The 17075-nt window shown below is 40.3% G+C and overlaps 1 protein-coding gene and 1 non-coding gene across 2 annotated transcripts; one reads left to right on the forward strand and one right to left on the reverse strand.

Moving 5' to 3' along the window:
* Positions 1-5887: 5887 nt before the first annotated feature.
* LOC137606313 (ubiquitin carboxyl-terminal hydrolase 2-like) lies at positions 5888-16705 on the forward strand. Its single transcript, XM_068331524.1, has 12 exons — positions 5888-6163; positions 10433-10480; positions 10571-10694; positions 11270-11381; positions 11468-11578; positions 12524-12588; positions 12683-12786; positions 13148-13228; positions 13324-13402; positions 13921-14028; positions 14114-14234; positions 15781-16705. Exons 1-12 carry the CDS (start codon positions 5981-5983, stop codon positions 15884-15886), a joined length of 1242 nt encoding a protein of 413 aa, XP_068187625.1. The 5' UTR covers positions 5888-5980; the 3' UTR covers positions 15887-16705.
* On the reverse strand, positions 15534-15606 carry trnaf-gaa (transfer RNA phenylalanine (anticodon GAA)). The gene has a single exon. It is a non-coding gene; the product is annotated as a tRNA-Phe (tRNA).
* Positions 16706-17075: the final 370 nt, after the last annotated feature.

Raw genomic sequence — 17075 nt, forward strand, 5'->3', positions numbered from 1 at the left:
CAGAATCCAATCTAGCTATGTCAGTAAAACTTAGTTGGTAAAAAGAGTCCAACATTATTTAATGCTCAAATGTTATATAAATGTATGTTAATGTAATTTTGCAGTAATATTATAATAAACAAAAACATCACTTTCACTTGCATTCGACCCAAACTCCCTCCTGTCCTCTTGCAGTGTAGGCGATGTGAGGTAAACTTGGATCGTTTCAGTGGTCTCCTAGCAACAGGCAGTTCCAATGGATGGAACATTTCATTTTCTCCACACCTCGTGATTGTGTTCAGTTACTTTGGCGTTGCATCATTAATATGAGTACATTTTTTCCAAGATTAAACATGCACAGCTTGGGTGCCATGCCTCTGAGGCATCATCCATCCAACTGTCAGAAGCATTAGATAATAGGTGGATGTGAAACTCATGCTTGTCATGCTCCAAAGATTCAACAGAAACTAAAGAAATACTTACAGTTGTTATTTTTTTAAATACAGAATGCACTCACTTTGTAAATGTAAATTTAAGGTAAAATAATTCAAAAAAGATTATGAAGACTGGAGACGGAGGCTTTCATCGTGTCACGGTAGTGATCACAAGTGTGATAAAAACTCATGGTAAAATGAATTAATAGAAGAATGAAGCCGAGTCAATATTGGTGTTCCTTTTTATTCACATGATAAATATATATGATATGTAATGTATCGCTTCCCGACGCCTCCCTGCATGTTGGAGTCATGTCACCTTGGTAACATGTGCAAAAAATGAATTAAACTAGTCAAATATGATGTCTAAAAAAAGTAAGATGTATATTTTAAAGTCATATAACTTATATTTACACTGAATCACTGATGATCATGCAGAGCTGCCTTGCTCTGTTATCATCACTTCTGCAGTCATTAAGCACTGATGTAACCAAACATTAGTTCGATTCGACAAACTAATCTGATTAGTAAAGGAATGTTAGCATCAGACATTTAGTAGCTACTCATGCAAAGCATTACACTGATGGTAAAAGCTCTACATTTCACTAAATTTTAAAACAGATGTTATAAAAGAAGTGGAAAAAAACAACTTTAAAAAAAGTGTGTAAGTGGAGTAAATTCTGTTAAATGTCTGATATTTTGTTGTTTTACTTTTTTTTTACTGTTCTGTTGGGAGTTTGCATGTTCTTCACATGCGGCTATTCTTGGGTGTTCCGGGTTCCTCCCACAGCATTAAGGTATGTGGTGCCCAGTCCAGAGTGTACCTGACCCCAATGTCAACGGAGACAAGCAGTCATAGAAGGAAATGAACTGATGTACACATTTAAAACATACAGGGTTTACCCTGCCTGACGTCCAATCTGAGCTTCCCTGTAAACCTACACCTGAAAAGATGTGACAGAAAATGAATTTATGTACAGTATATGACTAAAATCACATTTTTCAGCATATCAAGGATTTAGATATGAATTAATTGAATAAAATTTACAGATAATCCAAGTTAGGCTAGTCAAACAAGACAATTATTACATCTGTGTAGTATCTAATCAGATGTTGTAGACACAACCTAGTTTACAGCCGATGATTAAAGCTCATTATTGTGTAACTCCATAGCGCCTGCAGAGAACAGGTTGATCTAGTAGCTCTGAGGTTTGCCTTCTCACAGATGAGTATGACTGATATGTTCAGGAATACACTTAGAACTTTTCCAACCCATTCAGTCCCATTCTATCTATAGGGTCACAGGTTAATCCCATGCACTTTAACTGTGATGCAGGCTTTGAAAACACAGCTCGAGTGAAGTGTGTCACCCTTTTGCCCCACCGTAATGAATGGTGAGCATGTTACGTAACTGTCTTTCATATATACAAAACCAGATACAGATCTGTTGGTTATTCATCCTTAAGGCACATTCCTAAATATTTGTGGTGCTTGAATGATGTTTTCTTTGAACCATTAAGACCTACTGATATTACAGCGGTTTGGACTTTTTACCAGTGTCACCTGGTTGTGTTACATGACCTGAGAAGAGGCAACACTAACTGCTGAAGTTTTAAAGAGGAATTCTATCCTGCTGATGGCTGATAGACGACTTCAGTTACTCAACAGTCTGAAGTTCCTGCTGAAGCATTCAGTGCTGCACAAAGCTGCTGCAAACCGTCTCAAAGCCGCCCGGTAACCAGGCATCCTAACTCCCAGGGGATACAGCATCACTATGGACACCTCCCCGCCCCAAACGCAGCCTGTTTGCCCTCCTTCCCTCTGGGAGGTATTACAAGAATCTGTGTTCCAGGTCAAGCAGATTCGGGAACAGATTCTTCCCATGAGCAATTAAGAACCTGAACACTGTACCCCAGTGACAGACCCCACCCCCTATACCCCTGGGCAATTAAGAGTCACCAGTGCACTGGTGCTGCATTTTTGTGGTGGTGGGAGGAAGACAGAGAACCTAGAGCACGTGAGTCAAACTCAATGCCCGGGGGCCAGATGTGGCTTCTGAGAGAATACGAGGTCAGAGTATAAATAATTCAAAAATATGCTTTGACCAAAAACTATATTTCCCACAATGCAGTAATTGAGCTCATTTTAACATCAACAAAACCATTTTGAATAAAGTCAATGTCTTAACTTGCATTTGATGTTATTTTTCTTAATTCATTTGGATAGTCTGATCCTTGATTGATGGAGTTCTGTGGGTTTAATAACCTGATAAACTAAAAGGATTTATGTTATAACAGAGAAACAAGTAAACATATTTTTTCAATGAAACTGTATTGTTTTTAACTTGAATAAGTAATAAACTCAGTTATTTAATATTAAGGAATAATTACATTTATTTTTTATTTTAAAATTTTTTAAAAATTAAAATTAAAAAACAATTTAAACGTTTTAAATTTAACATATTAAGAAAAAATGTACTTAAAAGATTAAAGATTAGAAAATCTAAAATAAAAAATAAATAAATTTATTTTACATGACATTGAGTTACATTCAGTTACATTTATATGCTACATCTGGCCCTTTCAGGACAGCCATTATGTCGATGTGGCCCTCGGTGAAAATGAGTTTGACACCCCTGACCTAGAGACAATCCACTGAGACATTTGGAGGACAGAAGTGTTCTAGGGGGGTTTGACCCCAGCACCTTCCTGCTGTGAAAACAGTGGGACCCACTGCACCTCTGTGCTGAAGGGCTTGTAGAGAAATTATATTCAAATGCCTTCAAGCCAAAAATACAATACTTGAAAGAATACAGAATGTGTAACAAACACGTTTTCAAACTGAAACTACAATATTTAGACATTATTTGGGTCTTATGCGTCATTAACCCTTCTGAGGCCTCCTACTTGACTGATTCCCCAGCTAATGTGAGCCTCGCCCGTGGCTGGATAAGCAAAGTGGAAGCTTGATTGGTTTTGTCACAAAGGCCATTGTGTGTTTGAGGCTGTAATCAGCGTAAACATTCGAGAGAGTGCTGTCAGTCATTTTCCCTTTCGCTGATGACGGAAGCGTCCTCGAAAGCTGCGCGTCTGATAAAAAACGTTTTATTGCATGGATGTACTCGTTACATAACACACGGTGTAGAGGTGATTATTAACAATTGTTCTCATCGTGGTGTGTGGCGCATGGCTCTAAATCATATCACGTTTGACGCGATCTAATTCTGCAGGCCCAAACATTTAGGTGCTGTATGTATCATGGTACACCCAAAGGGGAATTGGTTTATCCTGTGGGGACCATGACTACTTGAAATACGATTCAGTGAATTGCATCGAACTGCAGTTGCTACGTCAGCACCTAAATATCTGAACAACTCCCTGATGGTTAGTTGGAAAATTCAGTCTCCCCAGAGGATGAATCTTAATTAGTTAAGTGTGAGTAAAAACATATTGTTTTCATAGCATCATCGGAGGGGTTTATATTTGTGACTTGTCTCCCCTGTGCTCTCCGTTTCATAGAAAGCCGGGGCGAGTCAGGACAGCTGAGATAACACGATAAACATTTATCATGCTAACAGCATTTAGTCATTTTCTGCACAGTTTTTCTACTTTCACGGATCACGGGGGCTAACAACATCATTCAAAGCATATAGTGGCATTTAACTAGAATTTAACCAGTGATTTAAAAATGTATAGGATCAGCTACTTGTGATCATTCTTAGCGCATGCTAATAATGACAATGATGATATGATAATGATAATGTATATGCATGTATGCTATGTACTGTGTGACATAGCATACAGTACATAGCTCTATGCTACGTCCTGTTCACTGATATTTGATGAGTTATTTTGACATGATGTGAAATCTGAATCGATGGGGTGTTAATGTTCCATTTTACAGACTGCTTGCATTCAGCTAAATCCTGTTGCCATGTTCGCCTGATCAGCCCTTATCCATGGTCCTGAAGCCTAATCAAACCATCTTCATCATCAGAACATTCACTGTTTCATGTGTTTTTAAGTTTGTTTTAGATTTGAATGTTCAGCTGTTCAGAATTTAGGCTACCATTAACCTAAGAAAGGATTAGGCCTTTTGTTAGTGCTCTATTTTTTCTTCTTCTTACAAATCGCACCCTGGAGTGGTCCATTATCTTGTGTACATGTGGGAGGTTAATTATGAGCTTTCCAGAAAGATTAAATATAAGTTTTGTTTGAGGCGTTCTCTCACTGACGCACATGTTAATTGTTTCCAGGGAGAGCAAGATTAAATGTTATGTCCGTATTTGTTAGTTACTTATTTAGATTAACACAAAATTTGACGTTCATGACCTCAAGAGAATAAATTGTAATATTGTTGGATACCTTTTATGTTTCACAATCAAGCCAGCACTTCATTTTAAGAGAATAAGTATCAGAATCTAATCAGTAAGTTCAGTAAACCCATTTCATTTTAAGTGATCTGCGATCCATAAATGACAAAAACATCAGCATCCGCACTAATAAATCCATCTATAAAGACTAGGAAACCTCAATCAAGATATTTAGTAATTAGGCCCTCCACCATTCCCATTCATATAGAACCACATTCACCAGCTGTGCATTGTCTGTTCTGTGAAAGCAATCACCTCCCCTTCTCCCATGGCTTGAAGTGAATGTATAAGGTTGAAGGTTTACAAGGCAGCTATCAAGCTTCTTATCACACTGATTTCTTTGTAAAGTCAAAACCACCGTCCAAAGCTCAAAGACAAGGTCAACGTGCTGCTGCGCTAAGAACTGAGATTCTGGAGAGTGGAATACATGACGTAACAAGAGATTTAATTTTAAATTACAAATTAATTTCACAAAAGACATGTATTCATGTATGTGTGCATGTATTCTGTGTTTCTGAAAGAATTGTGACAGTACAAAATTGCAAACCATGGAGTGCTTAATGTTCCTTCACCTATATTAATTTCTTCAACTATTTCTACGTGCAACACTCATGCTGACTGAAATGGTTATACTCAAATGCTTAAGTTTTGCTGCTCCTTTTTATTGAGTAATAGTAAAGCAAGTTAGATAGATAGATAGATAGATAGATAGATAGATAGATAGATAGATAGATAGATAGATAGATAGATAGATAGATAGATAGATAGATAGATAGATAGATAGATAGATAGATAGATAGATAGATAGATAGATAGATAGATAGATAGATAGATACTTTAATGATCCCTAAAAATGCTCAATACATTTTTATTTCATTCGTTGCTATTGATATATAAATGTGTTTTTTGTTTGTTTGTTGTTGTTTTTAATATAGATTTTCCATATTCCTTACATCAAAGTATTTGAGAAGCATTTTGTCGACATTATCAACGAAAGCAGCCTCGGTGTTGATATTTCCTGCAGCCCTGAAGGCGGCGCCGGCGTTCACAGAGAGGGAGGGGGCGTTCACGGCGCGCAGTAAAAACACAGGTGCGGAGCGGCTGGCCGCACAAACAGCAGGACTCGACTGGCTCTCGGTCGGCCGTTGACCTCAGCCCGTCGTCGGTGGGTTTCGACTGCGTTTGCCCGTCCTGGATGAAGCTTCCGTTCAACAGAACCAACATGCCGTCTCAGAGACACTCCTACACGGTGACAGTACCGGAGGAACCGGCCGCTTTCCCCCTAGATAAGCACGACCTGCAGCGGAAGAGTCCCCCGTTATCCCGGTCCAAGCTGGTGTCCACCTTCATGGGGCTCATTCTGAACGAGGCCAAGAAGGTGAGTCCGCACGGACCTCGGTTCATGTCTGTCACTTCAAAGTACCTCGCTGAGTACAATTTAAAATTTGATTTTAAAGAATTAATAAATACAGTGTTGGAAAAATTCGATTTTTGCATATAAATTATTGAGTCAGTTTACAAATTAATGTTTTAAAACTAAAGCACCATAAATAAAAGTACGCCTTTTAAGAGCGTTATTGATATCTTATTGAGTTATGTAATTATACATCTCACAATATTTGGCAAAATCACATCATAAAAGTGTTATTATGTGATTTAGCAAAGTAATTACGATCTAAAACTTTAAAATAAATGTTATTGTACATTAATAAGTAGCTATTAAATCTACTCACTTCTGCTGGACTTGTTTTATATCAGTCAGTTCATCAATCAACCTTTATTTATTCATTCATTTATTAATCACATCATCAGACATTTCGAAGCGCTTTAATAGACATAGAAACTCAATAAAACCTTCCAGAGCAAACATAAGCGACAGTGGCGGGGAATATTTTATACTGGGTACAGAAAAAGTCCCAAATACTAAATAACCAGCATTCATAGTTTGAAAAATCCGAACCAATTTGCTCAAAATGCAAATGAAACCTGCGTGAATACAATTCCCTTTAAAAAAAAAAAAAAAGAGAAAAAAGAATGCTCGTTGAATCTGATCTGCGCAAATGAATAATTGTACAAAGCAAATTAATAAATCACTGCTGAACATCCGACACTACATAGAATATCACAGGGAACGCTCTTTTGTCCTACAGTGAAGGTCCGGGCCCTGAACGCAACACGCCTGTCTGGTACAGTAACAAGTCCTGCGTGACTTTGGTTACATAACAGGACATAGCAGCTCTGACAAGGAATGTGTTCACACTGTCACCTTATCATGTTAACCCCCCCCCCACACACACACACACACACACACAGCCTGCAGACATGTATGTTTGATGTCTTTATCTTCTGATGAGTTTGTCACCTCAACCCATTCAACCCGTGTCTCTGTTTGCATTGTACATGAGAACTCCCTGAAACCCAGTTGTTCTTCATGCTGGTTGTAGCTGTCCTACACCCCCCACAACGTGACAAAGATGTCACCTTCATCCTGAGTTCAGGTTTGGGCTGCTAAAAGCTTGGATAAAATTAAACAAATAAAGAAAATATTGTAAAACCCCTGAAAGGTCAAAGTGATGTCATGAAATACTAGTTTGGTGCAGACGTTCCGTCTGCCGCTACGTCAGACTGGGTAAAACTAAAAGTCTTCACGTCTGAGATGCTGTTCGAGCTGGCATCATGTGTTCTTCCGACCGTGTCATATGACCTTGATCAGGAACAAACAGCTCTCCCCTCCTCCCTGAAGCCCCGCCCACCAGCGGCGAGCGTTCTGTTGTACTGTAGATACAGTCTCTAGGGAATGTGCTTGTCTGAGTGGCAGTAGGGTGATTTTATTTCAGCTCGTAGTGGGTGTAATTTTAGAAATGGTTAAAAAGAGTCATGGTCAGCCCCCCCCATTTATACGTAGAGTGAATATGAAAGAGTAAAAGGACTGACATATGAACTGATACTCTGATCAAATGCCATAATCCAGCATCAGGATTGGATTCATGGCCGCAGTTCATGTTTGGATTTAAAAATAAAAGACAGATAGATAGATAGATAGATAGATAGATAGATAGATAGATAGATAGATAGATAGATAGATAGATAGATAGATAGATAGATAGATAGATAGATAGATAGATAGATAGATAGATAGATAGACAAATCTTTTGAGCGCCTGCCATTAGGCATCCAAAAATAATACGTTTATTATAAGATTTGAGACAGACAGCGATAGATCTGATATATTTGATCCTAAAAACATCTGTATGCTCACATTTCTGTCTTAATCCCATACTCTTTAAACTATAGGCTTCAAAGATTAAATCCATAACGTTGTCCACGGTGCATTTTAAATGTGTGGTACAGATGGTAGAGTTCTGCACACACAGCACGGGTTTATGTTTAAACAGGTTCCAGGGAGTGGCGTAGCTGGCACCAAGTGTTCTTCCACACGTTACACGACCTTGACCGGAGACGTTACGGCTCCGTCCTCCCGTCTGACGTCCTGCCAGCCGGCGGCGAGCGTTCAGAATGCACAAACCACCAAACGCATCCCTCGCTGGGTTTTCGGACGACTTATTTTAGATGTGATGCCGCCTGGCGGGTTGTGCCCCGGCCCGGCTGGTCAGTATTCACACGAGAGCGGAAGATTATAAAGCTTCACCATATGGTCAGCTTCAATTTCTTCAGAGGGATAAAAATAAACGGGATGTTTAGCTCGTAATCACTCAGTTGTATTTTGGAGCACGAGGCTCATCACGAGACGTGAAAGTCATCAATCTTTTGAGGTGAAATGCTGCTATCTTTAACATCGGACACTCTTTCTGCTCACGCCTCACGTCTCTGAGTCTGACTGTCGTGACTGAGATAGTTGAACGCCAAATACAGGTCGCTGACGTCGTTGCTCGATTTACGTGTTTGGGGCCGCCGTCTCATCACTGTTCTTTCCACTTGCAGCTCCTCTGCCGTCAGTCGAGGCGTCGATGCGTGACGGTTCGGACAGGAGCAGAGTCATCGTGTTACACTGTCACTATGTTCCCTCCTTCAGGGTGAGCTGCGGGTCAATGTGTCACCTGTTAATGCTCGGGTACCGGCGTCACTGCATCCGTCTGCTTCCTCGCAATTATGCAACAATCAGATTTGTGCCGCATTAAAGCAGAAAATCACCCGGTGATGTGAGAAAAACCGCCATCAATAAGGGGAAAGGTCACAAATCCCACTTCTGTTGCTTACAGGTCAGAAGGTCACAGCCCAGTGTTTTTCCACTACTATGCATCATGGAGGTGCAAATGCTGAGACGACGCTAAGCTGTCCAGATATGTCCCCACACATCTTTCCATCTACAAATCATGATTTTGCCGTCTAAAGGATCATTTTGGCCAAATCTCACTTTGACCACAGCAAAAAAAAAGTGACTTCAACCACTGATAACCAGCTTCATACTCATATTCGAGCCGATCTAAAATGTTGTTTTCCCCCGCCGTGATAAAATGGAAAGCGCTTTAGAATTCCACATCCGTGTTTACAGTGCATCGGCATTCCTGATGTAAAAGCAGAACAATCAGCAGATGTGCAGTGAATGTCAGGATCCTGCATCAGCCGGATCTACAGATGATTAATTCCGCGCTGCCGGCGACAGCAGACCTGTCAAATACTAAAACAGCTGATCCGCGCCTCAGGCAGCGATGTGAAACTCATGACGACCGATCAACCGCAGTGTGTGTGTGTGTGTGTGTGTGTTCAGATGTTCTGCAGTGCTTTCTCTCCTCCATGAGCCTCACATGCTTCAGATCAGTGACGTCGGAACACACTGTGCTGTTTTCTGTGTTATGTAGAAGAGCCCTGCTGGCAGTGTGACCATCAGACGGTACAGTACGCTCTGAGGAAATGCCACACGGTCCATTGAGGCTGATTCACGCTGGTGGAATGTCACCGGGTTGATGTCATACAGTATTTTCTTCACACTGATGCTGGATGAAGGGCAGGCTGACCAGGAAAGGAACAATAAATGATCAGGAGCTCGTCTTTTTTTTTTTCCTTGTAACATCCTAAAAAATGACAGCAGTTTCAAAAACATTTAAAAAAAAAAGTAAATTCAAAAATGCAAATTAAAAAAAAATTCAAATTAAAAAAAATTTAACTTAAAAAAAACTTTATTTGTCCCTGAGGTGCAATTGAAAGCACATAAAGCAGAATTTGTGTAAAAGTGCAAGCATACAGTGTAAACATAAATGTAAAAATAACGATTTAAATTTGACCTTTAAATCACGATAAACTCACATTTCCCATTTAGTTGACCTCGCTGTTTGTGGACAAAACGTAAAGCATAAATTGTAAACGGGTCAGGAGTGTCGTATCCTAACTTTATCTTCACTTTGTGCCAGTAATGAGTTTAACTTCTGTCACATTTGTCCTTCGTTAACGACTCGACTTTGCAAATTCTACCTTTGACTTTTGCAGAATTAGTCTTGCAGACCTCACATGCCCGACAGATTGTAAACAGTTGTGGACTTTAATACTTGGCTGCACTTGTTGTTGCTGTCAGCCATTCACCCGCTGCTTCTTTAATGTCACAGCTGGGCCTTTCCCACAGGAGTGTAATTAGTTTAAAGAATGCATTATCCTCAGTCAAAAAGTAAAATCTTCTTATTTCTCTGAATAGAACAAGAGTCCTCAGGGTCTGGTGGGACTGAGGAACCTGGGCAACACAGTAAGTTCTGCTTGGCTTCATGGTCTAAGAAGTTCAACAATTCTGTCCGGATCGTAATTCATTAATCCTTTTTTAATTTTTTTATTCCAGTGTTTCATGAACTCCATCCTGCAGTGCCTCAGTAACACTCTGGAGCTGAGAGATTACTGCCTGAGAAACGTCCATCGCGAAGATCTCACCAACAACGGCGGGACCAACACGGCTCTTATGGAAGGTAGCGACAGACGCTTTTTAGAGTTTTGTCCATAAAATGACTTTATGGCTCAAATGTAGGCCAGGAGCAGTCAGTCATTGGATAGTTAATTGTCACCAGACTCTCAAATGACTGTTTTTTTTGCTGTTTTAACTCTTTCTGCTGCTCTTCTTGTGTAAAATCAGGAAGTTAGAACCTATGAAACTGTTAGAATTAAAAATATGTGATTTTTTTTTTTTTTTTTAATAGATGATAACATTTTTCAAAATAAAGTCAGGACTCACATTAATATTTTCTGTTCTTTGCTGCTGGGGCTCTGGAAATAGGACCAAAAAAAGTTGTGAATCTTTCAGTAGGTGTTCTAGAGTTCACATCGCCTCAGAGAAACTTGTCTTTATTGCATGGGACAGACGGGTCATGTGACACCATGTCAGTGAATGTCTTTGTGTTGCATCACAAGATCACACCATAAAAACTGACCCTGCAAATCTGTGCTAAAGACTGTGGATTGCAGTTTTTGAAAAGAAGCGTGCTTCAGATTGATGCAAACATGTTGTTTTTTTTAATCATCATGATCTCATTATTTCCTCTATCAGAGTTTGCAAAGCTGACCCAGAGCTTGTGGACGTCGGTGAACACCGAGGCCATCAGCCCGTCTGACTTCAAGAGCCAGATCCAGAGATACGCCCCCAAATTTTATGGCTGCAAGTAAGTCGTCACCGTGGCGATTTGACAGAAATTACAGAATATTTCTGTCAGTTAAGTAAACAATTTCTCGTTTGGTGTGTCTCCAGTCAACAGGACGCTCAGGAGTTTCTGCGCTTCTTATTGGACGGTCTCCATAATGAGGTGAACCGAGTGACGGTTCGCCCAAAGGTGTTGCTGGAGGACTTTGACCACCTCTCGTAAGAACACCCCCCCCCATGCTTATCACTTCAACAAACAATAAGTGACTTACAACCTACTGTCAGCGACACCTCACACCACCACTCGATAAGGCTGCAGCGTTAATGTCCTTATCAATAAGTAATTAACACTAGAAGGATGGATAGCATGGATATGCAGAGATTTCTGAACATTATATCATTCTTTAGTAGAACTAACACCTCGTATGTTAAATGACTAATCTTTTTAACACATTCCATCTGAGTAGGAATCTTTTTTCTTAGTTTGTATCTGGAGACAGACTTCTTTGAGATCAGGGGTGTCAAACTCATTTTCACCGAGGTCCACATCAGCATCATAGCTGTCCTCAAAGGGCCCGATGTCTCTTGTGAATGTACCTAAATGTAACTCAATGTAAAGGAAAATAAATGTAACTATTTAATGTTACATAACTTAAATTAAATTAAAAACATTGCAGTTGCACAGAAAAAGTATATTTACTTGTCGCTCTGTTATAACATGAATCCTTTTAATTTGTCAGGTTATTAAACCCACAAAACTCCATCAATCAAGGATCAAACTACCAAAGAAAATAAAGAACAAGAACCAATATAGACTGCAACATCCCACGACACCCCTGAATTCAAAATTGTACCCTGACTTACTTGCATGGGTCAAAGATCAAAGCTAGTTCTCAGACCTGCTGTCTTGCAAAAGTGTGCCAAATTTGACCTTGACCTAGTTTTCTCAAGGTCAAGGTCATCATCTCATTTTCACCCCTTTTGCTGCCCGAGTAATGTGCTTTTTGTTTCATCTTTCTATCTGCAACGGTTGCGAAGATATTTGGTGGAGTAATGGACGAACACACAAACGCTGACAATTACAATAGATCAATACATCATGAGTTTGAGACACGTGTTTTTAGATGATGCACATTTAAGCATTTGAGTCCATTTCATTTGCAGGGATGATGAAAAAGGCCGGCGGATGTGGAACATGTACCTGGAGAGAGAGGACAGCAAAGTTGTTGGTGTGTGTCCCGACGGCCTGCATGATTACTTCACCCCATTCCGTTTACGACAGCTTTAAAAACGAGCTTCTCCGTCTTTCGTCTTCATTTCCAGATCTGTTCGTAGGACAGCTGAAGAGCTCTGTGACCTGCACCGTCTGCGGCTCCCGCTCCACCATGTTCGATCCATTCTGGGACCTGTCCATTCCTGTTGCACAGGTTAGAAAGCCCATGTTGGAAGGGTTTAGTCTGTTGTTTCACTGAAATAGTTTTGGCCGCAGTGAGAAAGTAGAACATAGGGGAATGTTGACGTTGGTGAACTCGAATCTGCCTCATGCAAAATTAAGTCACGCCACCTAATCCTTGAACTCAAACCTAGAAACGCACATCCGGCTATTACCATATTAAGTCGTTATTTGAGTTTAATTGCAGTATTCTTATCTGTAACACGCAAAATGCTGCTTTTTCATGTCGAACTACATATTATATAAATATAATTTTCTATATATGGATCATAAGAATTGCTTCAAGTTAATGCAAAATGTGAAGGAGTTTTAAGAAAATCTCCATGTTTCTGCAGAAGAACTCGGGTGAAGTGACTCTCAAAGACTGTCTGAGGCTCTTCACAAAGGAGGACGTTTTGGACGGCGAAGAAAAACCGGTAAGGAGGCTCAATGAAAGTTGACATTCTGTTTTGAATAGGATGTATGGATTTTTCAGCAGCATTATCTCACCGCCTTGTCTGTCTTTTTTCAGACGTGCAATAGATGCAAAGCCAGGAGGAGATGCACCAAGAGATTCAGCATTCACAAGTTTCCTCAGATTCTCGTGCTCCGTATCCTTTCCACAAATCTTAGCAATCCTGGTTTGGTTCCAGTATGCAGAGGCATTTGAATGCTGGCAGTCTTATAGCTATTATATAAGAATAGATTGAATCCGTGATGTAGCAAAAATATGTGGCTTCGAGTGAATACAGTATACCACAGATGGATGGTTACGATAAATGACTGGAAGTGTACGCAGTAGTTTTGTGGACGTTGCAGGAATATGAATGTCGGAAGTGGAGCTATGTTGTCATCCATTTCAGTGGAGTTGTGTTTTTGCTCATTTACACAACAATTGTCGGGGGGCGTTTGGAAAAATTTCCACTCTGGAGCTTTTTTAAAAAAAACTTTCCATTGAATGTCAGCGTAGAGGCTCCTCTTCATATTCTGACAATTGGGTGCATTCTATGTTATGAATCGATTTAACTTTTCAGACGTGCAGTGAAGAGTATTTTAACTCTTTTCTGTCTGTGTGTAATGAAAAGTATTTTAAACGCTTTTCTTCACCTTGACTCTGCGTCCCTGTCAGACCTGAAGCGCTTCTCAGATTCTAAAATCCGAGCCAGCAAACTCTCCACTTACGTCAACTTCCCTCTCAAAGAGCTGGACCTGCGAGAGTTTGCCACAGAGAGCAGCGGTGAGTGTTACACCAAGAACAGAAGGTCAGCAGGTCTGATAAGGCTGCTGGTGTGTTGACTCTCAGTGTCGATCCTTCCCTGCAGAGCATGCTGTGTATAACCTGTACGCAGTGTCCAACCACCTGGGAAGTGTTTTAGGAGGCCATTACACAGCGTACTGCAGACATCCAGCGCTCGGGGAGTGGCACAGTTACAATGATTCAAGGTATCTTCCAATCACCTCCCAAGCTGTGTTAACAGATTGGAAACAGTGGCGCAGGCTGATACTAGTGAACTCCTCAACTGTCATAAACATCACCTCATTCTGGTCAGGTCCTCCTGACGTTAAAGTAAAGCTGCGTTCACGGTACAAGCCTCATTTCAGTTTCGGTGCTCAGAGCAGATTTGGTTATCTTTACGGCTCATAGACATAATTACAGTTGTCCTGCGTCTTGCCGTAACGTGAACGTGTCTACAACACGTGTCAAACTCAAGGCCCCGGGGGCCAAATGTGGCCCGCCATATCATTTTATGTCGCCGATGAGAGCATAAAAGGTCAGTGTCTAAAAATAAATAGGTCAAAAGTGTACTTTGACAAAAAACTACATTTCCCACAATGCAATTATTAAGCCCGCTTTGAAACAAACTTAATGTCTTGACTTGTGTTTGATGTAATTTTTCTTTATTCTCTTGGATAGTTTGATCCTTGATTGATGGAGTTCTGTGGGTTTAATAACCTGACAAATTAAAAGGATTTATGTTAGAACAGAGAAATGTGTAACTATAATGTTTGTAACTTGAATAAGTAGTCAGTTATTTAACATGAAGGAGTAGTTATATTTAGTTACGTTACATTTAGTTACATTTATTAGTTACATCTGGCCTTTTGAGGACAGCCTTTATGCTGATGTGGCCCTCGGTGAAAATGAGTTGGACACCCCCGGTCCCCAGCATTAAGAGTTGGTTAGCATTTGCAAGTCAAACAAGAACCGATGTAGTCACAGAGTGCAACATCCTGCGACACCCCTGAATTCAAAATTTTACCCTGACCTACTAACATAGGTCAAAGATCAAAGCTAGTGCTCTGAACTACTGTCATGAATCAAAGCACTAGCTTTGATCTACGGTCCTACTCACACTGGCCTTCTCCCTTGTCTTTCTATCTCTTCCTGAGTGTACAGAAGTTGAAATTTGACCTTGACCTTGTTTTCTCAAGGTCAAGGTCATCATTTCATCTTCAGCCCCTTTGCCACCCGAGTAATGTGCTTTTGGTTTCATTTTTCTGTCTGCAACGGTTGCGAAGATATTTGGCGGACTAACGGATGAACGGACGTACACACAAAACGCTGACAATTACAATAAATCACCGCTTTGAAGCGGGATGTAATCAGCATCACCAACAAATGGAATTGCAATATCGTTGAAATGATACAAAAATTAGACTGAAATAAAAGCACAACATGTATGTATGATAGTCTGAAGAAGCAAACAGAACCGGGAAACTGCTTAAAGAATGTCACCACTTTGCCGAAACCCGGGATCGAACCAGGGACCTTTAGATCTTCAGTCTAACGCTCTCCCAACTGAGCTATTTCGGCCTGTCAACTGGTTGTGCAGCTCTTATCCATGTATCTTTTTCAGAGGGGGGGGTCGCTGATAGTTTCCTTTCCCTCACCTGATTAAAATAAAAATGAAAATAATTAAAAGCATTTGTCCTCAAATGGACAATCCTCTGTGGTGTTCAGGACAATGAACGTTTGTCTTCTTTACAGGGTGAGTCCGGTGTCGTCCAGCCAAGTCCGTAGCAGCAACGCCTACGTCCTCTTCTATGAACTGACCCCCTCCCCTCACAGCAAATACCAGACCTGTCGACTTTAGGAGGAGCGATGGGATGCATTGAACCGGTCTAATAAAGGAGCCAGACTGTCTGCTGTGAGACAGCTCCATCTAGTGGAGTGGGACAGTACTGCATTAAGGGCAGTGAACATGAAGCAGTACAGAAGCTCTGCTGGTGAAAGGAGTCCGTCTGTCCTCTCAATGCCTCTCTGCAAGGAGATGCATTTGTTCATTTTCAAATATCAAAGTGCAGAATTCTTGGGAACTGATGCAACGCCGGTGAAATGCTTCTTCTATTGTCATTGAATGTTAAAATTCAGCTCAAGACACAGTTGTGTGGCAAACATTTTGGACTTTTTTTGAGTGAATAAGAACACCTGTTCTTATTTTTACTTTAAAAAAAGACATTTTAAAGCTGAGTCTGAACCTGAATCCAGAATCCATGCTGACTTGAGCAGTTTTTTTTTTTTAAATGCATGGTGAACATGAACTATTAACCATACGATTATTATGTGAGGTCTTCACAGAAACGTGAAAAGGCCTCGCAAACCAGCTACAAGATATAATTTATTTTATTTAACATGGTGCCAGTAATTTACTGTTTGTCATTTAGCAAAACCTTACAGCTTCCTTTTCAAACACTAGGAATCCACTAATGGAGAGTGGATGTTTTTTTGTCAAAGCACATTTTGTACAGTATTTATGGACAGCACAGTGAATGTAACTGTACTGTGGTGAAGCCAGACAAACCAAAGCATCCCTGCAAAAACATCCAAAGTGTTTTTACAGTAGTATTGTGGCTGACTTTGCATCCAGGTCACTCTAGAGTGTACACATAATTAAAATACATATGTTAACCTGTACTGCCTCACATGTTTATTTTTATGCTATAGTTTTTTAACCTAATCAGCCGATTAGAAGTAGAAGAATAGTTTGTGACATTAAGAGTGGAACTACGTATGGATTGTTTTTTATTGGTCAGTTAATCCTGTGTACGTTTGTTTGAACACCAACGGAAATCTTTATGCATAGTAATGAACTATGGATCGCTGATAGACTGGACTGACTTCTTCTTCTGGCTACTCAGGAACCACCTGAAAACTTGCCAGCCTGTCACCTTATCACCGAATAAAATTGTATTTGATCACCCTAGCATATGGTGACTTATTTTGCTAAAGGTGCCAGCTGTATCTCTGTACTCGGTTATTTCGCTGAAAATCCTGCACTACAG

This window comes from Antennarius striatus, chromosome 13 (genome assembly GCF_040054535.1).
Source record: "Antennarius striatus isolate MH-2024 chromosome 13, ASM4005453v1, whole genome shotgun sequence".
NCBI classification, from domain to species: Eukaryota; Metazoa; Chordata; class Actinopteri; order Lophiiformes; family Antennariidae; genus Antennarius; species Antennarius striatus.

Coding starts and splice junctions, on each gene's coding strand:
- LOC137606313 (XM_068331524.1), top strand. CDS start 5,981: ATGAAGCTTCCGTTCAACAGAACCAACATGCCGTCTCAGAGACACTCC. Junction 11,382..11,467: donor CCCAAATTTTATGGCTGCAA/GTAAGTCGTCAC, acceptor GTGTGTCTCCAG/TCAACAGGACGCTCAGGAGT. Junction 11,579..12,523: donor GAGGACTTTGACCACCTCTC/GTAAGAACACCC, acceptor TTTCATTTGCAG/GGATGATGAAAAAGGCCGGC.